This window comes from Pleuronectes platessa, chromosome 21 (assembly GCF_947347685.1).
Source record: "Pleuronectes platessa chromosome 21, fPlePla1.1, whole genome shotgun sequence".
Taxonomy (NCBI): domain Eukaryota; kingdom Metazoa; phylum Chordata; class Actinopteri; order Pleuronectiformes; family Pleuronectidae; genus Pleuronectes; species Pleuronectes platessa.
Window position 1 is genome coordinate 12,221,286 of NC_070646.1, and position 24,631 is coordinate 12,245,916.

The window sequence follows — 24,631 nt, forward strand, 5'->3', positions numbered from 1 at the left end:
TTCCATTTGTGGATGCATCTGTTGATGCCTTTGTGGAGGGAGCTCCTGTTGATTCCAGCGTTCCTGTTGATTCATGGGTCCCTGTTGATTCATGGGTCCCTGTCTCCTCCCATGTTCTTGTTTCTTCCAATTATCCTGCGGATTCCATGGGTCCTGTTTCTTCCCATGTTCTTGTGACCTCCCTTGTTTGGGATATTTGTTGTCATACTTCTCGTGGCGTCCTCGCTCAGCCCAATCCCTGCCTCTCTGTTGAGAGGTTGTTAGGTGCTGTGACCTCTGGTTGCGGGGCTGGGTTGACCCCTCCCTTTCTTGGTTCCTTCTAGGATCCTGTTGGACGGGTCGACGTTCACGATCCTCTCTCCTGTGGTGTGTTTTGGCCAGAGGTATCTCGTTACCCTCCAGCGCCAGATCCATGTGGGGTTGAGCTTGGATCCCCAGAACCCTGACGTCCTGTTCTTGTCCTTTGTTTTGGCGTGTTCGCGTCTCCCAGGCTAGTTGAGAGTACCTTCTCATCTCTTGCATCGAGTGGTCACCAGCTCTGCAGTGCATGGTAACATCATATCGCACACTATCGTGGAGATTGTGCAGGAACAAGGATTTGAAAGCTGTGTCGTTTTCCAGCCCGGGGGCGTTACGCCCTTGGAAGTACGCCGTTCTCAGACGTCTGTAATATTCCCTCGGAGATTCATTCTTCCTCTGCAGGACAGCAAAGGCACCGAGGGTTGCGGAGGCCTGGTCGGTGAAGAGTGAGTACTCTTCGCGCAGGGCCTGACATAGGTCGAAATAATTGTCTCTGACCTTATGTGACAGAGTTTCCATGAAGGCGTGGACGTTTCTGGCTGTCGTCTTCCAGACTAGCTTCAGCTTTTCTCTGGATGAGGGGTTGGTTATGTCCAAGAGGCAGCGTTCTACCTCACGAAGATAATCGTCCACGTTGGACCCTCGGACGTCGGGATCGAACCGATCGATGTCTTTAGACAGGGACTCGATCTGTCGGGTGCGAATTCCCTGTACCACTGGTGCTTCATGGCGCTCAGAGTCATCCGAATCCGGTTCTTCCTGGTGCTGGTCATAGAAACCATCTTCTTGGCGTGCCTTCGGATTGGTGGACCAGTTCGGATGTGACCCAGAACCAGATCGTTCAGCCGCCTGCGTGGTAGGTGGAGGATGGTTGTTAGACGGGTTCCTCCCTGATTGTGAATATCCTTCAGCCATCCAGGGCGGCGTTCTTCCGTCGTCCTGATATGGAGCAGGTAAGTTTCGTACCGGGGGAGCCCTTTCTATGGTGAGTTGATTTCCAACGTCAGCTGGACGGGCGTTCGGTGTTGCCTGATGGTCAAGAGTCACTGTGCTCCTAGGGGTTTCTGCTGGCTCCGTCCTCGCGTTGGCCGGGGTGGATCTCTGATCAACGTTATTGATAAGCCAGGGTGAATCAGTTTCGGCCACCTGACGTTGGCGTGGCCGTGCTTGCAGTTGCTCTTCTGGTGTCTCTACTTCACTGGCTTCTCCGGATAAGGTGTCAATTCTTGACCTTGTTTCCATTCCAGAGGGCCACAGACCGTTTCCTATATATCTTGCCTCTCTTTCCCTCTGACGTTTGACCTGCTCGCGCAGGTTTTCGCACTCCTGCAGTGTCTGGTCCCATTCTTCACGGGACCTATCAACTTCCTGTTGTAAAGAGGAATTCCTCCCTTGCAAATGGGACTTTTCATTAAGCTCTGCCTGATGTACTGCTTCCATGGCACTGATCTCGTCAGAGTGTTGTTTGGCTTTCATCTGGGATCGGCGGTCGTACAGGATGGCCAGTTGGCCCAGAAGTTTGGTTACTGAGCGTTGGGGGCCAAAAGGGTCTTCCATGTACGTGACTATTTCCTTTATCTTGTCATCGCAGGCACTGACATCGTAACCACTGAACTCACTCACCTCATCAACCGACAGCTTCACCAGATCTGCGACCAAATGTGGCATGTCGTCTGGCCTTGAAGAGGCCTGCGCCCCACTTTGGTCAGAGTTACTCATTGTCTAAGTATTATAAGACAATCAGTGGATTACTTAAGCTCGCTGGGATACCAGCGGGTAACAATCTTAAATTGCACTATACGATCAGAAACACGGGTGAGCTCTACCCTGTGTCTATCACGTAACTTTAGGCAGGATAGCTCGGCGGCTCAATCCTCTAGACCTAGTAAGCAACAATTAATCTCAAAATCAAAACTAACATGCAGAAAATCTCCAATCAAAGTTACTAACAACTGAAAATGCGGTCAGCAACCAACCACGGTTACGCAAAGCCCTAATATACCTGCTTGGCAAAGGTTTAAGGGAATCAAAAATAAAATTTTGAAAAGAAAAATAAATCTCTTGAATATTTTTTCTTAACAATCAATTATGATCAATTTTGAAATTTCGGAGAAAGAAGAAAAAATAAAAATTATTAATTTTGGAAGAAGAAAAAAAAAATTAATAAAATTTAAATTTAATAAAAAAAAATTAAGTTTATCGAAAAATAAATCTATCGAAAATTAAATTTATTGAAAAATTTAACTATTGAAAAATTAATTTATTGAAAAATTAATTTATTAAAAAAAAATCAACTTATTGAAAAATCAATTTATCGAAAAACTAAATTTATTGAAAAAAAATAATTTATTGAAAAAAAAATCAATTTATCGAAAATTAAATTTATTAAAAAATTTAACTATTGAAAAATTAATTTATTGAAAAATTAATTTATTGAAAAATTAACTTATTGAAAAATCAATTTATTGAAAAATTAAATTTATTGAAAAATTAATTTATTGAAAAATCAATTTATCGAAAAAATTAAATTCATTGAAAGGTTAATTTATTGAAAAATCAATTTATCGAAAAATTAAACTTATTGAAAAGTTAATTTATTGAAAAATCTATTTATTGAAACAAATTACTCTATTGAAAATCAACTTATTGAAAAATCAATTTATTGAAAACTAAGTTGGATTATTGTACATAGATATTATGACACAGTTGGAATAAGATAGCCTCACACGGGCCACCATTTATGTTGTGCAATAGTAGGGGGACTCGACGTTGGCTAATTATCAATAATCATGGAATATGATTATTGAAACAATAAAGATTATTTATTAAACAAAATAATTAGATTATTAATTGAAGATGATCAGTAATCAAATAACAATAAAACCATTAATGAGTAAATAAGGAAGTTCAACAATTAAGAATTATTAAATCACTAATTTGAGAATGATAAAGTTTATTGATTAAGAATAATTAAATAATTAATGTAAACTTTAAGAATAATCAATCAATGAATAACAACTACTAATGAAAAACAAGTAATTATCAATTTAGAAAGTACAAGCTATCAATTAATAATGATAAGGTTATCAACCAAGAATAATGAAATAATTAGTCACAACAATAAAATCGTCAATTTAAGAATGCTACTATCTATATTAATACTCGAGAAGGGGCACCACCCTGGTTACAGGGACCAACGAATAAGTCTATAAGTATCAGTCTCATCTGATAAAGTTAAATTAATAATCTCAATAGTTAATATTAGGGATTATATAATAAACGATGAAGGGTTTGAGTTCAAGCACTGGCTATCGTTATCCAACTGTGTTCACATAAATATGCACCAATAATCACAAGATTCGAATACTTTAAGTATAAAAGGGGTTTATTAAAAAGATATAAAAGTCAAAATTGTTCCAAATGATTCTTCATTTAACACAATCCGCTATATCCAATACAGTCGCAGCACATTTAGCACAATTGATCACACTGCCATCCTTCTGATAGGGCTGTGTGTGTGTTCGTGTGTGTGTGTGTGAGTGGGGGGAAGTGTATGTGTGTGTGAGAGAGAGAGGGAAAAAGGGGGGGTCGATGACTCACGAAGTTTAAGAGGGCCGGCTTAACCCTGGGGGTTTGACTACAAAATTGGTGATGTAATATACACCAGGACTACAACTCAAAATGGCGGAGTCGCCTAAGGAATTTAGAGTCCGAATGGAGGGCGGGCCTCGATGTGTATTGCAATCAATGGTCGAAGGACCACGTAACTTAGAGTCAAGATGGTCAAAGATGGCCGACTTAAACACACGTGGGACAAAGGTCGAGGGAGGACAAAGGGATTCTTTGTCTTAGCTTAGCTTAGCTTTAGCGCCGAATGGCGTCGAGGTGCGTTCAGGCCCTCCTTGATATCAGAATGACTATATGTAATGCGACTATGTGTGTGTGCGTGGGCGAGGATGTGTATGTCGGCGGATGTGAGAGAATACAATAGAGAGAAAGAGAGAAACATATAGTAACACAGATCGGAGATGATCTTAAAAACGCCGTCAGAGGCGATCACACAGTGAGGCCGGCAATCCAGCTACGTAAGAGGTGTCTTTTAACAGATGCACGTCTTCTGTGAGATCGGCCTGACGGAAACACGAATCAAACAGGAAGCGCCGGATCGTCACCGCGCGCTTTTCACAATAAGATCGACACGGCGGTCTTTCTATAAAAGTACAATCATATACAAAAACACGCTAATTATTAAACTAGACTCTGCCCAGACATATGTCTCTTACTTCGTGTTGCTTCGCGGGGTTTCGTGCACGACCGGAGTAGCGCGAATCCCGGAAGGAGGAAGTGGATGATGTCCTGGCCTCGGGCCGCTGATCGCGGAGCCGCTGGGGGCGACGGCGAGATTGCGCTGGGCCGAATCGGAGAGGATTCTTCTCGTTCTCCTTGGCAAGGTCTTTGCCCGTCTCGGAGAGAATGCTTCTCGTTCTCCTTGGCAAGGTCTTTGCCCGTCTGCAGGAAGGAACAACCGTCGCCGGATTGTCCGTGGATAGCGGGGAAAGTGTCTCTGTTCTCGGCCAGCGAGTGAGGGGGAGTTTCTGCCGCGCGCTATTCAGATTAAAAGCTTTAAGTAAAAATAGGAAAAATAAGCTTACGATGTACTAAAAAAGGATAAGTTAAGCTTAAACTGGATTAGAAAAAGTAGCTTTAAACTAAAAGTGAAACTACGAAAAGATAAGTTTAAAATAAACTTATGAAAAATCAAACAGCTGTTAAGTTTGTTTCCTTTGTGTCCTGTGAATCACTGAGAACTAAACTGGAGATGCTAGCTCTAATGTGAGTGGAACTGGAAAGAAATATTTTCGGTGTGTTTGCCCTTAAATAGCACCTTAGAGGTAACTCCCGCCTTCTAGCAGGACTAAGGGTCTTAGGCCAATAGGAGGGTCAGAGTTCAAAATCTGAGGCGCGGCTAGAGACACAGCAGGGGTCATTGACAGTTCCAACTGTAGCCTGCTCCCCCCCCGTACTTTAGGCTGGAGTGGAATCTTCCACCAGTCCTCATTTTATGGTTCTCTGTGGCTGTAGGTCCCAACACATGTGACTGAACTACAGGGTGGAGAGCAGTATGTTTCCTTTTCAGTGGTCTTACAAGCCTTGTGCCACCTGTCCAGGGTGATGTAGTCATCTTAGGATGATCCCATCTACCTGCTGAAATTCAAAGACACCTTTACTGCAGACCTTGCCAATCGCAAAGAGAAGTTTAAGGACTTGAAGTGCCTCCCGAAAGAGGTGAGGTGTGGGCTTTACCGCGCAACCTGACGCTAGAGGACAAAGGTGGGATGCGTTCTGCACCTGTGAGAAGAGAGACAGAGGATCCAAAAAAGCAGAGGACATCTCCCTTCTGGTTGGCCTCCTCTGATACAGATTCAGAGGAAGAAGAGGAGGAGTCCATTGACAAAGCTCTGGACCGTTACAGAGCGGGGCCAAAATTGAAGATGGGGGACGGTCCCCTAAATTGGTGGTCAGGAAGGCAGCACACACGAGAAGCTTGCAGGAATAGCAAGGAAACACCTGTCAACCCCAGCTACCGCAGTGCCCTGTGAGCCGGCTGTTCTCTTCCTCAGGTCATATTGTCAAGAAGAGCAGAGCAGCATTGGCTCCAGAAAATGTGAACATGTTTGTCTGTCTCAGGAATTGGCTGAAAGTCAAAGATGATTAGGCACAATTCAGTTAAAGTAGCAGAGATCTTTTGCACTTTAACATAACAGATTTGAATGTCGGTTTAGTTTACCAAGGCTACATGTTATGTTGTTGCTCAATGTTGAAGATGACAGTACCAATGGTGTCTAAAATACCTTTTTTACTAATCTGAATGTTTCACTGAAGAAAGAAGCAGTGTTTTTGTTTCCAAGGACATTGGGCATATTCTCAGCTTTTTTTTGTTACACAATTTATCATACATGATATTTAAATACCTGGCTGCCACTGTATAGGTGGGAGTTATAGGCCTGAGCCTCATTGAAAACATAGCTCTGTGAGTCGTTTGTGTCTGAAATACACGTCTGAAGTTATTACTCGTTAATTTATACAATTTAGTCTTTAGAAGAAATCAAACTTTTAATCGCGATTAATCGAGATGAATGAATTTCAAAATGTGAGATTAATTAGTTAATTTTTTTTATATTGACAGCCCTAATGATTATGTATTTGATCTTATGTCCATGGTTCCTGATCTTCTACTGATAATCCAGTAACTTCATCAGTATGCAGCAAATAAATATAAATGTCTGGAGTTCTTCGTGGAAATACTCAGAGGTAAGAAGCTACTTTTCCTAGGGAATCACAGTTCAGATTCAGCACCATAGACAGCTCCAGGGACAATTCAGACTTCACACCATATGAATGACAATGACTCTGGAGAATGAGCCATTTCTCCTTTTGTAAAATGTCTCAGTGTAGGCCTAGCTGAGCTAGGTGAGCAGTCTTCAGTTGATTGGCCAATTATTCTCGATTCTGCACCATTAAAACAACACAAAGACTAAACTTTGCAAGGCCTATGAGGAAACTGCCCCAAATTACAATTGGTTGCAAAAAACAGTTGCTGCATTAACTTACAAATATAAAAATAATGACAAGCATATTTCCCCTCTGGAGATCATAGGAGAATTATACAGGATCTTAGGATACTTTGCCTTTGTTGTCCACAAGACAATAGGCTGTTTCTTTGATATTATATCATAGGAATGTTTAAAGGTGCTGATTCACCTGTTCAACTACTCTTGAATAGAGAATGTAGTTCACCATCTTGGATTTTCTCAAGGTGGTTAAAGTGGAACCTGAACAGACTCTATTGTGAGGTATAGTCAATCATGAGTAGCAGCCATTCAGGATCCATGTCAGATCACTCCAGGGATGCTGATGCCATGGAGGAGGATGAGGTAAGGCCAGGCTGTGTTGAAATGCTGTTGTCTGTGTTTAAACATTTAGCAGAATATCTACAATTGGCTGAGACATTATTTTTGGTTTATCATTTACCATAAGGCCATATTTCTATGTTGGTGGGACATTTCAAATGAATGCTTCTGGTACAAGAGGTTGTTTTGTAAAGTTTTGTGTGTAGCAGTTGTTAAAAATTGTCTCTGTGTAAAGCAGCCTTAATGGCAGAAAACTGGATGTATGTGCTAAGTGACAGAGTTGCCACAGTGAGGATTTCTCAGCAGGATTTGACATGACATTCTGTCTTCTCCCTGTTCTCCACATCTTCCCACTCAGCGGCTGACAAAGAACACTTTAGATGGCCGTATCCAGTCCTCTCCCCATCCTGCTGGCCGGCGACAGACCGTCAAAATTACGCTGTGTCTCGAGAAAACCAGGACTGCAGAGGAGGACGGACAGAAACCCTCACCAAAGCCCTTCTCTTTCTCCTCTTCCCCTGAACCTCTTCCCCTCTGGTCCCCTCAAAAACCCCTGTCTCGTGGTACCTCAATCAAACATAAATTTCTTTCCTTACTTAAACTTCTACCTGTTTCCTCTTCACCCAAACCACCCCCAGCTTTAGCCCCACAGAAGCCCTCACATGAACAGAGGGGTCAGATGCCCTCTTCTGAACACACACAGCCTGTTCATAACCCAAAGGAGAGCAGTGGAAACCCAGAGGAAATCTCATTGCACCGCAACAGATCTACATCGCGAAAGGTGAGTTCTAATTTGTATTCGTGTTGCTGCATTGTAGCTGGGTTTTTTTTCTATCTCATGTACAGAAAAATGAATTCCTGTAGTTTGTTTCTCTCTTGCAACAGAATGAGCTCTGTTCTCATGTGTTGTCCCTCATTCTCGCTGAACACGAAAGTCTGTCCCTTGTAGATTTCTAGTCATGCGGTGGTCAATGTGTTTAGCTCTATGGAGAAAACTGACAAGCATTAGCTCTGTTCTGCTTCAGGATGTTTGTTATCAAGAGAGAGAAATTGGCCTTTTTACAGGACTCCGTTATTGTCACTGTACTGAGAAGGAGGTGGAATGTGGCAATCTGTAACAAGAGCATTTTAGGTCATATGATGGTGGTACATTAAATACAGACTTTTGGTTGCCAGAGCATGACACCAGCAACAAATGCAAGATGACAGCTGAATTTGCAGGATGACACTAGGCCAAACAGTTTGAAAATATACAATATTTTTTCCTCCTTCATTGTTGTTCACAGTCACGAGCCTGCTCTTTATTGTCCCTGTCTCTTATTAAACCTTAAATTCCTTCATTCACAGCCCACAGCGATGTAATGTGAGTAACAGTTTGTGTAATTACTTCATTTTTTCCCCCTTTGTTTCCTTTTCTTTTGCATTTTTATTTAGCGCGTGCATTCCGAGGTCTCTCTAAAGCAACCTGTTTCTCAGCAACTCTCCAGCCAGAACGGGTATTAAGTCACATCAGTTCAGCATCCTCTTCAACATTGTTACCACCCAAATATTGCCATATTATGATATATCGAGTAGTCATTTATCATCTCTCCCACACAGCAATGACACCAACCTGTTGCTGAATCCTTGTCCTAATGGAGCGCTCGACAGTGAAGTTCAGGATGCCCCCTTGGATCTCATCAAGAGGCGCCGCATGCAGAGCAGCACCCTCAACAACAAGCGGCATGGACGCGGATCGAGGAAGACCAAGAGGCCTAAGTCTCTACATGCAGGAAGGAGTCTCCTGAAAACCACCTCGTCTGACTTCCACAGCAGCAAGGACTCCGACTCTGACTCTTTGGGAGATGGTGGCAAAGATGAAGATGATGCAGATGATCTTGAGGAGGAGGATTCTGGTTAGATTAAACACCCCTCTCTAATTAATCAAATGTCTTCACTGTTAGATGAGGCTACTTTGAGAAATGACCAGTGCTCTGGATGGTTTGGTTGTTTGAAGAATGCTAATTAGGATTTATTTCTGATCTTTCACTTGTTTATCTTCTGTCACTCTGGAATTCCCCAGAGAGCCAGTCAGAGGGCGATCTGGTGATTGACATGTCACCCTCTGTCGGCTCTGACGATGACATGACAGAGCGAGCTGAGTCTGAACTTACCCCACTGCCAGGTACCAAACACACCTAGAAACTACCATACAGCTTGAAATTACAGTTGACCAGGATTGTTAAATCTCTGCTTCAGGACAGCATTGATTTCTCACAATTTTTACCCCCCCCCCCCCCCCCCCCACACACACACACACCTTTGTCTCCCTACCTCTTGCATAATGATACTTCTTTTTTTTATATTTGTCACATCATTGTTTTATCTCCAGCAGCTTTTGTTTTTATATCCCAGGCAGATGCTTTTTGAATCTGATACTGGATGAGTCATGGAACATGTAGAGAACATTGTGACTTTCTAAGATGAGATGTGTAGTGTAACTTGCTCAGGTTGAAGGTGCTGAGTCATGTCTCCCTGTTTTTAGGATCAGGGAAGAGGAGCAGACTGACAGTTGACAGAGTTCTGAAGTTGCCTCTTGAGTATGGGTGAGCTGTTGTGCATGAAATTCTTGTTAAATGAAACTAACATTGTTTTGATGGTCTGACTCTCCTGGGGACTGAGGGGTTGCCCCTCTTGGCTCATGTCCATCTAGGAGTAGACAGCTGTACAGTCATCCATTACATAATTTCCCTCCTTGTTTCCCTGCTGGTTTGAATGAGAGAATATGTATCAGCCCCAGTTCTGTCTCTGAACACCATTATTCAATTGCGGGAAATGACTATTGCAAGAAATCTTTCTCTTTAAAAGTCTATATATATTAATGATGACTGAATACAGCTGAAACAATAATTTAATGATATTGATTTCATGATTTATATGTTGTACTTGGTTTGTAATTGTGTTTGCTCAGGTGGCAGAGAGAGACTCGGATCAGGAGCGTGGCAGGTCAACTCAAAGTGGAAGTTGCTTACATTGCACCATGCGGGAAGAAACTGCATCGGTATCCTAATGTGACAAAGGTGAACCAACAATTTATGGAAAATATAAAACCTTAAACCATGGCATATAGTCACTGCAGCTTTATGTAATCACACACCAGTGGAAATCACAACAAGTTACCAGTTATATAGCTCACAGTTCTTCCCATGCTTTAATTACAATGCATAATTCTTTTGTCTGCAGTACTTGGTGGAGAATGGAATATCTAAAATCTCAAGGGACAACTTCAGCTTTAGTCCAAAAATTAAAGTTGGTGCCTTCTATGAAGCCAGACAAGGACCAGAGGTAAATGTTCCCTTTTATTTACTCTGCACAACATATATATATATATATATATATATATATATATGAGATACATACATTTAATGTAAAATGGTGTGAGGTCTGATAGAAACATTACAAGAATTCACATATTTGTTGAGACATATCTATCAAAGTTAATTTATGATGAATCTTAAGCTTGAAAGCTTGCTTTTGTTAATGTAAGCAATCGGTAGATACAACTCAGTCTGACCATCTTCTCCTTTCATTTTCTTTAATCCTTCCTTCGTCTTTGTAATATTTCTCAGGGTCGTCAGTGGTTTTTACTGGCTGAGGAGGAGATCACTCCCATTATCTCAGCGATGGATGACAAGCTGCGCCGCCAACTGGAGGATCAAGGTCAGTGTACATCTTTGAAATGTTTCAGTGTCACCTGTGAAATAGGTAAAACCGGCTGAATCTGAAATTTTCACTTCTGATTTTTCATGAGGAAGTCTGGCCACCTGAGCATATATGTGAGATCACTTTAAGATGATCCCAGCTCAGCTACAATAGAGTTTACTTCCAAAACCGTTTTTTCAAACAATGTCAGTGGTGGATGTTTTGTAATCAGCTCCATAAAACAAGTTGTAAGAGTTGCCCACCATGTAAGAGCCACCTTAAAAGAGGCGCCCTTTAACATTAAGAACATAGAACAAGGTTTATCGCCCATGAGCCTTTTCTTTCCCAACTTTTTTCCTTACTGTTAAGACCAACCTAAACCATCTTTAGAGTTTTTTAATATAAATAAGAACCATATGTCACTAAATGCTTCAGGCTTTTCCTCTGGAAATCAGGACTTTGGGGTTGTCTGCAGGTCAATATTTTACTAATCATTTCAATTCTCTGTGGTGGGTGATTTCATGGTTTATATCCCATCATGTTTCAGAAATGGCTGGACTGTTAGCTGAGATTAAATTGATGAAAAAAATGGAGATGCAGGCCAAGGCCCGAGCAGCCAAAGAGGCCAGGAGGCAGGAAGGTAAACAGCCACAGTCTCGTCAGACTCTTCTCTAACATTGGATCAGATTGCGTGTGTGAACCTAACATGTTTGTGTTTTCTAGCCGTAAGGCTGGCTGAGCAGAAGAGGATAAAGAGAGAGCATATGAAACTTCTCGAACAGGAGGTAAGGATCTTTCTTTGCATGATCTTCCCAACTATCAGCTGTTGCATTTTCAGAATTTGTGCACTCTCAATGTTTTAAATTGAAACAGTTGAACTGCTCTGAAATTCCACAAGCAAGTTGCTATCCTTCAAAATGCTACACCTTCCTGATTTGTATAGACCCACTTTGCTTCCTCACCCCACACCCTGCCCCCCTCCATCCTCTCTATAACATGCATGACTTAACAGTTAATTCATTTGATCTTGCTCTCATCCTTTTACCAGAAGATGATCAAACGCATGCAGCAGCTCCGAATGGAGAAAGAACGCCGTGCTCAGCAACTTCTCGAGGTTGGTCCTGAAAGTGATTGCAGAAACAGCTGCCATTTTGTCTTTGAGCCTTAATGGGAGGGAATAATCATCTCTTCACTCCGCGTGTCAATATGTTAGATCTGATATTACCAGAGAGACACTTGCTCTATTTAGATTTGTGTGGAATATTTTCTATTGACATCATTAAGATTAAGATTAAGATTAAGATTAAGATTAAGATGCATTTATTTGTTCCAAACACATGCACAGACATGCACAGGCACACTCATGCAGGTAGGGAAATTTAACCTCTGCTTTTGACCCATCTAGTGCAAGACACACAGAGCAGTGAGCGACCACAGCAAACTAATACCAAAATTATACAAAATATGAAGTATAACACTTAAATATTCATTCAAGTTTTTTTCATGTTATACCTCTAACCAAGGAAATGATCCGTTCATTCATTAATCAGACATTGTTGCTCTGGTTAAATGTTAATTTATCTTTTCTGTTCTGGACATATTGTACTTATTGAATGAGTGTGTCAGCCAACTCTGTTTCTTGAACTTTTTTTCATTCACAGGCTAAAAGACAGAAACAGGAAGAAGCAGCCAAGGCCCGAAAATTGGCGGCTGAGAAAAGAATCAAGGTCAATAACTGATGTTTATGAGCAAATTGTGTTTTTCACTGTTGCTTCTGTTGTCAGCCCGGTAATGTTTTGGCCCCATTTATTATGTATTTTGCAACTTATTATGCCTTCTTAGTCCTAGTAAATGGACCCTTACTATCATTTTATTTTATTATTTATTATTTTTTATTGTTATGTTTTATTATGCTTTGTTATGTCCTGTCTGTGTGGTTTGTAAGATTGCTGTGAAACGGATGCATCTTTCTTAGACTTTGGTAATTTAGTTTCTAATTTGTGTTTTTTATACCGATCTCAATATCATCGGGAATAATACGATCTCTTGGCTGCAGAAGAAAGAGCGTCTGAAGCAGGAGAAGACAAACGAGGAACGGCTAAACAAGGAGAGGGAACTCCAGCTCAGACAAGTGGAGCTGGAAAAAGCCAATGCCCCAAACGAAGACATGTGCTTAGCCGATCTGAAGGTATTCACACACAGAGAGTCCGTACATCAGAGTGCGTACATATTACCACAGAGAGTCTCCATCTGTGGAATGTACATCATACATGTATGTGGAGAGATTAAGAATTCAACCAGGCATGTGTTGTTGTTTTTTTTACATAGGAAATAAATCAGTATATCACTGTAGGAGCTATAGGCATGAAGATTAGATGTTTTGACAACTTTATGGTTTCATTGTTTTACTGTCACATATAAAAATAGATGCTTAATATCACTGAAAGCATCTACGTTTGATTAAAGAGAGCAGGTATAAGTCAGAGTACTGCCACCAAGTGGCTACTGAAATCTATAACACATTTTACCTATATAGTCTGAAACCAAAAATACTTGGGTCAGATTGATTTACAAATCATTTCAATTTTTTTTTTTTTTTCTTCAGTGTCTTCCAGAGCTTTCGCGAGTCCCTGGTCTGGTCTTGGAAGGAAGCACCTTATTTCACTGCCTGAAGGTGCTGCAGTTTTTACACACCTTTGGAAAGGCCCTGGGATTAGCGAATTTAAACGACCTCGATTTAAGTGTCCTTCAGGAGGGTTTAATTAACACTGGGGGCAGTATGGTTAAAGTTCAAGACCTGCTGGTGAGCATGGTATCTTCAGCCATACAGTTTCCCGGGATACCTGCAGGTCATAGGGTGAGTCTGTCATTGTCAGTGTAGTATTTATACAGTTGTTGATTTGTAAAGGCGTTGTTAACCATGTATTAATGCAAACACACACATTCAAACTGATCAGACGTAACTTTTTACAGGGTTCACATTTAATTGCTTTAGACATTGACTTGCACCATTTCTGTAGCTGATGCAGAACCACTGCAGTAGTTCAAAAGTAGAGTTGTACTTTTATTCAATATATTTAAGGAAGACCTGACAGCAGGGACACTTTAGTTTAATACAGTCTGTATGAGTACATGTTGGCATACTTGGCAACAGCATAACAGCTGAGCGGACATTGTTTTGTTTTTTACTAGCAGACTGCCTCTTCTCTGCTAACCAGTCAGAACACACTTTAGGTTTCTGTGTCTGTTGTTTGACATTGTAGTATACACAAATACTTACTCTTCACGCTAAGTAGGTGAACAAACATTTATTAAACACACTGACTGAACTTATCAATATTTTTCTTTTAGAGCAAAACCCTACTAGGGGAAGACTTGAGTAATGTGGCCATCAACAGAGACAATGTGTCTGAGATCCTGCAGATCTACATGGAGGCTCACAGTTATCAGACAGAGTTTGCTCCTCTGGCCCTCAGTCTCAGGACTAGAGCTTTTCAGGACCACAGTCCCTCTCAGAAGGTGTCCATGTTGACCTTCCTGGTTAATGGGCTAACCTGGAGTAACGCTGTTCACAGGTGAGGGATTCATGTCCTTCTAATCCTCACATATCTCACTTCTCATTTATTTTTGCTTATATTCACATTACAACAAAATTATGTACTATGGACTTTTTTTCAAAGTGTTGTTGAATTTGTGTTGAATGAGCCATTTTTTATTTTGTAAAGTTGATTGCCTAAACAGTTTAATCAAGTGTTTATAATGTGCCTGGAGCTTAAGTCAATCTCTTTGCCTGAGAGCAGAGAAAAGTCACTTGTTTTATTCATGAGGGCTCAAATTGTGAAGAAACAGCGGATGTATCAAAAGGAATATGACAAATCATGGTCTGATGGATAGTTTCAAAAGGTTGCATCAAACTATGTTCCATTAGTCTTTCTTTAGTACCAGCAACACTTTGAAAGGCATCTCCTGCCCGCTGCAGTGTGCTGCAAATGTATCAATCTAAGTATTGAAGCATGATTTTCAATGTTACTTTGCAGTGAGAACGACAAGAACATGGAACACATGACCGGACTGTGGAAGGATAAGTGGGCTGTAGAGGATCAGCTCCGAGAGTGAGAACATGTTTCTTCCAAGTTGTTACCAGAAGGTTCTGTGCAAAGTTTTTTTAAATCTTTTTGTGAATACATTAATATATATATTATTTCCTCTGTACATTTCTGCGTTCAAAGACTGTGGAGCCTCCACAACAAGAGGACTGAGCAGAGAGACAGCAGTGTGGGCGGAGATGACAGCAAGGACCAAGCATATGAAGAGGAGGAAGAGGATTCTCGAGCAGAGATACGGGAGGAGGAGGTCAGTAACAGCATGATGCTTTTTCTTTTTACTGTTGCCAGCGGCTCAATCAGCGTTTGTTATAGTTACTGTCAGTCAGTCCACTGGCCTCACACTAATGACATCTTTTCATCTAGGACAACAATGTGAACTCCGCCAGTGTGGAGGAGCTGGAGAAACAAATCGACAAATTATGCATGGTAAATTTCACCCACATTCATTTTCCCAGGATGAGCTAGTTGATGAATTAAACAAATCCCATTCTACCTCTGTTTTCTGTCTCTTTAGCAACATAACCAGATCACAAAGAAGCTGCTACACTCTCAGTCACAGCCCTCCCTGATGATTGGACAGGACCGCTACATGAGGCGTTACTGGCTTCTCCCAGGGTGTGGCGGCGTCTTTGTTGAGGGCATAATGAGCAGCGAAGGTGAAAACTCATACTGAAATGTACATCTGAATTATTATGTTTTTTATGCACTTTGAGCTGATTTTTTAAATGTTACTCAGGTTATGAAGAGTTGAAGGAGACACAGGAAACCTCCAGCCCCCAGCCTGTCCTTCAGGACGATCAGCTGACTAAGACACTAACTAACAACACTGTCAACACGCTTGAGACCCCAGAGGCCCTGTGTGACTTCCCCCGACCTCAGCCCATCCCTAAGGGTAAGAATGTCTCACTGCCATTAAGCACAAGTGAAATATGCTGGACTAAAGATCATCACTGCCCGGACAGTCCTGGAGTACATGCTGTGATGACTGTCCCTCAGCTTTACAACTTCCTTATGCTGCTAAAATTAAGCAATTATCAATACTTCTCTCTTCTGTTGGCAGAGATGCTGCGTGGTTGGTGGCGAGTGTCCGACGTGCAGGAGCTCCACAGTCTGGTGGAGGCGCTCCACAGTCGAGGCTTCAGAGAGAATGCTCTTCGGAATCAGATCCAAATTAATATGGAGTATTTGACCCTGCTCTATTCCAACAGCGAAGATGGTGTGTCCACAACTCCTCTGCTCACTTCAATTCTGCATTTATATGTTGCTTTTCATAGACAGTAATTTGCTGTATTGTTTGTATGTATCTATGGGGGCAGCGTTTGATGTGGCGAAGCTGGATAAAGTGAGGGAGAAAACCGTGGAGAGTTGGTGTGTGGAGGAGCAGGCCATGGAGGTGGACATGAGCCAACAGCAGCCGGTGGAGGCTCTGGAGAGGAGAGACGTCTCTGGCGGTCCGCAGATCAAGGTAAAAATATCCTGAACCTTTGTCTACTTACAGCTCATACAAATACAAATATCCCTATCAAGGTAAACCTGAGACTCTTTTCTCTTGTCTTTCACTTAATAAAATCCCCTAGGCCACAAGCAGAGCAGATCAACGAGCCTCAATCTGTTCAACTGTCCAATGATATCTTCATTGTTCCACATTTCCACATCCATTTATTAAATCTGCATGGTACGTGTTGCGCGTGGCTCCTCACCCGTCGTTTTTATGTCCCGTCTTTCAGCAAAGCGCTCAATTCCTCCGGAGTACGGGGCTACAGAACCAAAAAGCTGGGGGAAGGAAGAGGCGCAGGGCCAAGCTTGACAGCCATGGGTCCTGTGCCAAAAGAGCCAAACTGGCCAAGGAAGACAAAGTTTGGCAGGAAATGTGCCGGTAGGTATGAACACATTCTCGCTGCATGGATAGAGAACCGCATTTATTTCATCTCAATGTTATAAGCGCAAGCATTGGGGGAGTGGGACGCGACCCAAGGAGGAACCCATCAGATTAGATTCAGTTGTGGATTTTTTACTTTAACATTGCAAACAGATCCTTGTTCACTTCAAAATCTGTTTCAATCTTTTTCACAAATATCTGAAACTATATAAAAAAGCTCAGGTCTGTCGACTGCTCATTTTCCTCCAGAGTTCTGCTGGCTGAGCTGGAGGCTCATGAGGACGCGGGGCCCTTTCTAAAACCAGTCAACCTCAAAACCTACCCCTGGTACAAAAGGATAATCAAAAAGCCCATGGACTTCTCGACCATCCGAAAAAAAATAACCAACAACAAGTACGTTTGTGTTATACATGCATTCATACATCTTTTATTTAATATGTTACTTTTCTGATTTGAATGCTGCCTCTGAATTACAATTAAACCATTTCCAATCTTTGCAGGTACCAAAATTCCGAGACTTTCAACATGGACGTCCACCTCGTGTTTGACAATTGTGAGAAGTGCAATGAGGACGATTCACAAATTGGACGTGCAGGACGGACCATGAAAGAGTTCTTTGATAAACGATGGGCTGAGCAGCTGAGGAAAGAACAAAGCTAAAATAAAGAAAATCACTTTCTACTAATCAAACGTCCTCTTTGGTGTCGGAGACCTTCTCTTCACCTGTGACACTAGATGTGTATACTAGATTGTGCAATGTGAAAGAACAAACACTCCATGGATCAGTATCTTCAAGTGCAATACTGTTACTAACTCAACATGTTGTTTGGGAATCAAACAGGTCATTGACTCTTTCTTATCATCAGCACTGCAGTACAGCTTTTTGTACATGTGTATTTATTTTTCATATTTATGTTTGAGTCTTTTCTAATAAACGGAAGGAGATGGCACACAGCTTGAACTACGTCTGAAGATTGTTTTATGGACTTCTGATCAAGCCGATCAAGAAAAAGTTTACAGCATTTATTTGTGTCTACGGGTTCCAGCAGTGCTACTGTTCTGTTTAAGTGTAAAAAGATACAGAGGTTTACTGTTCCATGTATAGTGTTCATTGCTGTCTTTATTTACATTTCTAAAATGTATATTGTAAATACTGAACAGCCTCTCTGGATAAGGATAGTTACTTTAGAATTTACCTTTTTTTAAACTTCTCTTCACTGGGAAGTATTTCCTTTATTATTTCACTCCGCTCCTGCTGCTTACTTACATTTCCCAGCTAAGTTATTGGGTAGAATAAAACATGATCAACAAATACAATACAAAGTGTAGTTCGAGATCTGATGATCCAACAGGATGTAAAGGAGCTCAAATCGGTTCAGGATTTAGATTTAAAATAATTTGGACAATTATCTTAATATTTAAGATAAAATTATCAAAACAGGATTTTTTGAATTTTGGTTCTAACTCAGCTTATTTTACAGACACTTATGGGGAAATAATAAAGTTGCGCTACTTAAAAAAAATGATAAAACATGCTATAAAGGGTTCAAAGCATCAGAGCCAATGAAGGTTAATTCACTACTTCAGTGATACTTTGAGGGATTTAAGGATTTGCATTTTTTCTACTTCATACATACACCACTTCATTGGGAAATATTCATTCCAGTGTTTCTGCTTACTTTACATTCCCAGCTACAGAAGTTGGGTAATCAGCAGGTATAATTCTGAATTTAAATGATCAACAGATGAAATGTGATATATTGTCATGGTTATAGTAAAGTAGATGAAATCAGCTCCACTGAAAAGAGCCACTCTGGGTTGTGTTAGGTTTTCATACTTGATGCAATTTGTCTCTGATGATCAACTTGATATTTAAAGATAAATAACTGATTTGGATTTGGAGTTCAGTAACAAGTAGTGAACATTGTTTGACTGAGGATCACATGACTGATAACATCTGAAATAAACACGTTACAACTGGGCTGAAACAGGAAGTCCATGCTCCTCCTGAGAGGCTCCACATCCGCCTTCATCCCTCTGACAGCTCCTATCAGCTGTTTGTCTCATATACAGTTAGCCCATAAATATTTGGACATTGACACAATTTTCACCATTTTGGCTCTGTACACCACCATAATGGATTTTAAATAAAACACTCAAGATGTGCTTTAAGTGCAGACTTTCAGCTTTAATTTGAGGGTATTTACATCCAAATCAAGTGAACGGTGTAGGAATTACAACACATTTTATATGTGGCACCCCCCTTTTTAAGGGACCAAAAGTAATTGGACAATTAGCTGCTCAGCTGTTCCATGGCCAGGTGTGTGTTATTCCCTCGTTATTTCATTGACAAGGAGCAAATAAAAGGTCTAGAATTAATTTCAAGTGAAGTATTTGTGTTTAGAATCTGTTGCTGTCAACTCTAATTATGAAGTCCAAAGAGCTGTCATTATAAGTGAAGCAAGCCATCATTAGGCTGAATAATCAAAAAAAAACTATCAGAGAGATATCAGAAATATTAGGTGTGGCCAAATCAACTGTTTGGTACATTTATAAAAAGAAAAAAACGCACTAGTGAGCTCAGCAACACCAAAAGACCCGGAAGACCACGGAAAACAACTTTGGTGGATGACAGAAGAATTATTTCCCTGGTGAAGAAAAACCCCTTCACAACAGTTGGCCAGATCAAGAACACTCTCCAGGAGGTAGGCGTATCTGTGTCAAAGACAACAATCAAGAGAAGACTTCACCAGAGTAAATACAGAGGGTTCACCAAAAGATGTAAACCATTGGTGAGCCTCAAAAACAGGAAGAACAGATTGGAGTTTGCCAAACGACATTTAAAAGAGCCTGTACAGTTCTGGAACAACATCCTATGGACAGATGAGACAAAGAGCAACTTGTACAAGAATGATTGGAAGAGAAGAGTATGGAGAAGGGAAGTAACTGCTCATGATCCAAAGCATACCATCTCATCAGTGAAGCATGGTGGACGTAGTGTTATGGCGCGGGCATGTATGGTTGCCAATGGTACTGGTTCCCTCGTATTTATTGATGATGTGACTGCTGACAAAAGCAGTAGGATGACTTCTGAAGTGTTTTGTGCAATATTATCTGCTCCTATTCAGCCAAATGCTTCAGAACTCATTGGACGGCGCTTTACAGTGCAGATGGACAATGACCCGAAGCATACTGCAAAAGAAACCAAAGAATTTTTAAGGCAAAGAAGTGGAATGTTCTGCCATGCCCAAATCAATCACCTTGCCTGAATCCAATTGAGGATGCATTTCACTTGCTGAAGATAAAACTAAAGGGAAATGCCCCAAGAACAAGCAGTTGCATTAGAGGCCTGGCAGAGCATCACCAGGGACGAAACCCATTGTCTGGTGATGTCTATGGGTTCCAGACTTCAGGCTCTCATTGACTGCAAAGGATTTGCAACCAAGTATTAAAAGTGACAATTACATTTATGATTATGTTAGTTTGTCCAATTACTTTTGGTCCCATAAAAAGGGAGGGCCACATATAAAATGTGTTGTAAATAACCTGATTCGGATGTAAATATCCTCAAATTAAAGCTGAAAGTCTGCACTTAACGTTCATCTGGATTGTTTCATTTCAAATCCATTGTGGTGGTTTACAGAGCCAAAATAATGAAAATTGTGTCAATGTCCAAATATTTATGGACCTAACTGTAAGATCAGTGTGCGCCCCCTGGTGAGTGAACCTCCTGCTCCTCCTCCTCCTCTTCATCATCATGGTGACATTAGTCCACACTCTGAAGCAGCAGACAGACGAGCTGAGCTGGTGTTGCTTCTCTACGGACCTGCTCGCCCCCTGCTCGGCCCAGGGGAGGCTCCTGGTACAGGCGACATAGGCTGTTGCCTAGGTTGCAAAATGCCGAGAGAGCGGCACAAGAGACTGATTTATCATGACGTGACACATACAATGTAAAACAATACATTAACGTCACACCATCATCCTCTGACCCCGGGGACGCAGATAGAAGCGGTTTTCAGAGGCAATCATTTTCTTTATTATCGTGTCGCAGGAAGAGAGTGACCCAGTTACAAGCTAACAACACTACAACTTTTTCAATCACTGAAGCGTGTTAACTGTAGGTTATATATGATATAAACATCAAGAGAAGAGTTTATCAATAAGACCAACGAGTTGATTAGATATTAGCTCCTTGTCGCATTTATTGGCTGCTGGAAGACTTATCTGTGCATTACAGAGTGTGAAGCAGTATATGGTCGGTAAAAATAGATAAGATAGACTGTTTTCAATGGTGTGAGTGTGACACCGAGTGTTTAAAGTCATAAAAGCTGTTTGAAGCTAATGGAATCTTGTTAAATAGTAATTTTTTACACTTTAAGGGCAAATAAAGGCTTAAGGTTGAAAAGTCATTCTTGACCTCTGACAGAGGAGATTATAAAAACACTTCACCACAAAGTCCACTCAGTAACAAAAACTTTTCTAAAGTATGGTGTTTTCAAATATTTGATAGGATTATGTTCTGAAGAATTCATACCATTTTTATTTCAACAGCAAAGACAGTCCGTAGATTCTGCTTCAGCAGCTCCCTGTTCACCACTGTGTCATTCAACTGTGAGTTCTTCATTTGTTTTAGATACGGAAGAAGAAAATAGGATTTGGGGCTTTGGAGTAAGAGATTGTGAATTTATATAATCACCTCGTCGTCCGTCAGAGTCTCTCTGAAGTGAAAGGAAAGGGGAAGTTGAACCAACCACTAGGATCAATCAATATGCCTGAGTATAAGGTTCATCCATAGATTAGAAAAGTAAGGAATCATGAGGGTTAAATTAATTTGTCCACCACACGTATCACTGAATACAGTCATGTATGTCCGTCACACACTGAACACATATTTTTACATGTAGAAACACAATTAAATAAGCATGGAGCACCTGAGACTCTGCCACAAGCTGCACAAATGACACACTCTTCATCTCACATCTGTGCCTCCATGAGGAAATCATTTCAACACATAATTAAGACTTTCTATTGTAATACAACATAACATTTTGCATATTAAGTGCACATTTTATTATTGCAGAACATTACATAACAAAAACCAAACTTACATACATGTCTCATTTGCATCTTAGACACACGTGGCTGGGTCTCATCTGTATTTCTCGGCGAGCACGGCTGCGAACGCTGACAGGTACTTGTCAATCGCCGCGTGTGCGACAGGCGTGAAGTCGTCGCCCATGTGGCACGCCAGGGTGACGAGCATACAGTGTGAGAAGAGCTACAGGAGAGGTGGAGGGGTGCAGAGGTGAAGGGAGAACCAAGTGCGACAGTTATACTTCAAATGCATCGTGAGAAAACATCATGAAAACTGTCCTGATTAACTTTTAAAGGAGGCGTGAAGATTTCTGCCTGGATAAATAAACTGGAATATGCAATGGGTAATCTGAGCACTAGGCAGCAATTATTTCATTTTCCAAAGGAGCTCAACTTCAGAGAGGGCCTGGTATTTAAAATGTATCTTTGAGTTAACCATGGTGCTGCTCTCAGTTTGTGTCTCCGAGTAATTTAACTTAAAACAAAACAGAACACTCCCAGTAGCTATTTCACATCCCTTTTATGTCTGCCATTAGATTTCCAATCCAAACTTCATCTTTAGACACTTAATATTGGGTTGGCTACAGTTTTCCTCTTGGAACTAACATAAGTATATATTTCACCATAGGGGCCAGTGTGCTGGTCTTCTGGCTCGAGAACACATCGTAATATTCATCCTACCTACTTTGTAAAAAGTATAGTATATAGACAAATGAGAATTGTTTTTATGTTACGTTGAAAAGGGGTATTTATGTATTCTTTTGCATTTTATACTTGCAAATACTTAAAAGACGTGGATATACTGAATAGAAAACATTACATATGATGAGGACTTCTAATGATATGTCGTTTTTGAAGCTCTTCTGAGGTCAATGGGTTTGGTCTGACATTGACTGATAATGACCGAGTTCACTTAAGAGAAAAGTCACTACAACCCTTTAAAAACAACATAGTAACATTTCAATAAGTAACCATTATTCATTCAGTGATCAATGGGTGATATATGGACTGCTTTCCCCCGGGACCTGCACCTTGAAGTTAGTCGGGTCTATCCGGAGCTGGTAGGCGTGCAGCGTTTGCAGAGGAGCCAGAGTGACGGTCAGCTGGCTGATGTCTCTGGCTCCCTCCGCGATGGCCAGGACGATCTTCTTCCCGTGGGAGAGCAGGTGAGCGGAGCGGGCGCTGATGTCCAGGTGGGAGAAGTACGTCTTGGTGCCGGGGTAAGAAGCGAACATCCTGTGGAGGAAAAGGAACAGTGCATTCCTTTGGAGCTCTGGGTTTGTTGCTCAGTTTAGTGAGTGGCGTACCACCAACATCTGAGTAGAGGTGACACATGGAGACTGACCCCAACCGTCACATCCACCATCATCATCATCATCATCGTCATCATCATCATCATAAATCACATGACAAACAATGACATTCGAAATAATGCATTTATATTATAGATTATGATTATTATATATTTACTTTTAATTGATGCTTTCCAAAATCCCATATGGGGTTTATATCATGTAAATAATTACTTTAACAGTGGCTAATAAATCATTTATAAATAATTTGCAGTTTACTTTGAAGTTATGCATATTCATAACTTGTTATAGACATCATCACTAACCAATTTTGATTAAATTAAAAAGGGTCATGAAAGAGTCATGTTTTAGTCTTTTGAACCAAACATTAACATAAGCTAATGAGTCAGTAAAGGGGCCAAGATCCTGTCGCGCATTTACACATTTGGAAAGGTAAGTTACACATGTTTGACTTCAACCATTTATAATTCCAATATCTCATCAGATGTAAATGCTACACACACTATTCCATCGACAGCAGGTTCGTATTTTTTATGAAAAGTCTAAATGAACCTACCTAAGAAGCGCGTCTGAGCCAATGTCTTCTGCCACAGGAGTCAGTCGTTCCCATATTTGTGCAATCAGCTCCTTCTCCTTCGTTGAGAGCATCGCAGCCTGTTTCACTGTTCAACAACGGCCCGTGGCTGAATATCCAGGGAGCTGATTGGTCACAGGTAGATTCAAAAATAGTTGTGCGTAAAAAGGGAACCATCAACCATGTTATCGCCACATGGACGCGGTTGATCAGAAAAACGCAGGCAGACAGGATTGGTGAGAATTGATAATCCCCTGTGTGGAGAAAACTGAGTGGAGAAGGTCTCAGGCTGCAGCCTTGTTGTTTTTTTTCTCCTGTGTGTTATCGGACAGCAGCCAGGGCCATGTAGCAGGGTGGGGGCTGCGCACCACGGTGCTATCTGCTGCTCTACATGTGTCACGCTGCTGCTCTCTCAGTATCATGAGGGGTCAGTTCAGCTGCCACCATTGTTTTTGATAATTAGAGTTTAAAATGTTCAGATTCTCTCAGCCACAACAAAGACCCACTTAAAAGTTAAACAAAGTATTTATTTCTAATCTCAGACAATAATGCACTTATTTAAATCATTTTACATAGTGAGGACTTCTTCTTTTCTTTTCTGCGTTTCTGCAGGAAGCAGATTTTCTCTCTCTCTTTTTTTTATTAGGGGTCAATTTTTCCTACTACACATTCACCACCATAAGACATACATGAAAGCATGAGTCAGGCTTTTCTATCCAGATGATATTTTACAGTTTGCTGCAGGTTATTGCAGATAAACTCCTTCACCCTCT

At 41.1% G+C, this 24,631-nt stretch overlaps 2 protein-coding genes across 5 annotated transcripts; one reads left to right on the top strand and one right to left on the bottom strand.

Moving 5' to 3' along the window:
- Positions 1 to 7,166: 7,166 nt before the first annotated feature.
- LOC128427291 (bromodomain adjacent to zinc finger domain protein 2B-like) lies at positions 7,167 to 17,537 on the top strand. The gene is made up of 27 exons (XM_053414379.1): positions 7,167 to 7,235; positions 7,570 to 7,774; positions 7,850 to 7,992; positions 8,646 to 8,707; positions 8,811 to 9,106; positions 9,274 to 9,375; positions 9,736 to 9,796; positions 10,162 to 10,270; positions 10,434 to 10,535; positions 10,820 to 10,910; positions 11,440 to 11,532; positions 11,616 to 11,677; positions 11,941 to 12,006; positions 12,554 to 12,619; positions 12,949 to 13,080; positions 13,498 to 13,749; positions 14,244 to 14,467; positions 14,930 to 15,004; positions 15,122 to 15,245; positions 15,362 to 15,424; positions 15,513 to 15,654; positions 15,735 to 15,890; positions 16,059 to 16,214; positions 16,315 to 16,463; positions 16,726 to 16,874; positions 17,127 to 17,270; positions 17,378 to 17,537. Exons 1-27 carry the CDS (start codon positions 7,167 to 7,169, stop codon positions 17,535 to 17,537), a joined length of 3,453 nt encoding a protein of 1,150 aa, XP_053270354.1.
- Positions 17,538 to 19,055: 1,518 nt separating this feature from the next.
- On the bottom strand, positions 19,056 to 24,188 carry zgc:163057 (Hemoglobin subunit alpha-D-like). 4 transcript variants are annotated; one of them, XM_053413965.1, is made up of 4 exons: positions 23,841 to 24,188; positions 23,003 to 23,207; positions 21,990 to 22,155; positions 19,056 to 19,592 (listed from the first exon to the last, which is right to left on the bottom strand). In XM_053413965.1, exons 1-3 carry the CDS (start codon positions 23,930 to 23,932, stop codon positions 22,027 to 22,029), a joined length of 426 nt encoding a protein of 141 aa, XP_053269940.1. In that variant the 5' UTR covers positions 23,933 to 24,188; the 3' UTR covers positions 19,056 to 19,592; positions 21,990 to 22,026. The 4 variants fall into 4 exon arrangements, with proteins under 4 accessions (XP_053269940.1, XP_053269939.1, XP_053269938.1 ...); XM_053413964.1 differs by lacking the exon at positions 19,056 to 19,592 and adding an exon at positions 20,890 to 21,595; XM_053413963.1 differs by lacking the exon at positions 19,056 to 19,592 and adding an exon at positions 20,890 to 21,595 and having other exon boundaries at positions 21,986 to 22,155.
- Positions 24,189 to 24,631: the final 443 nt, after the last annotated feature.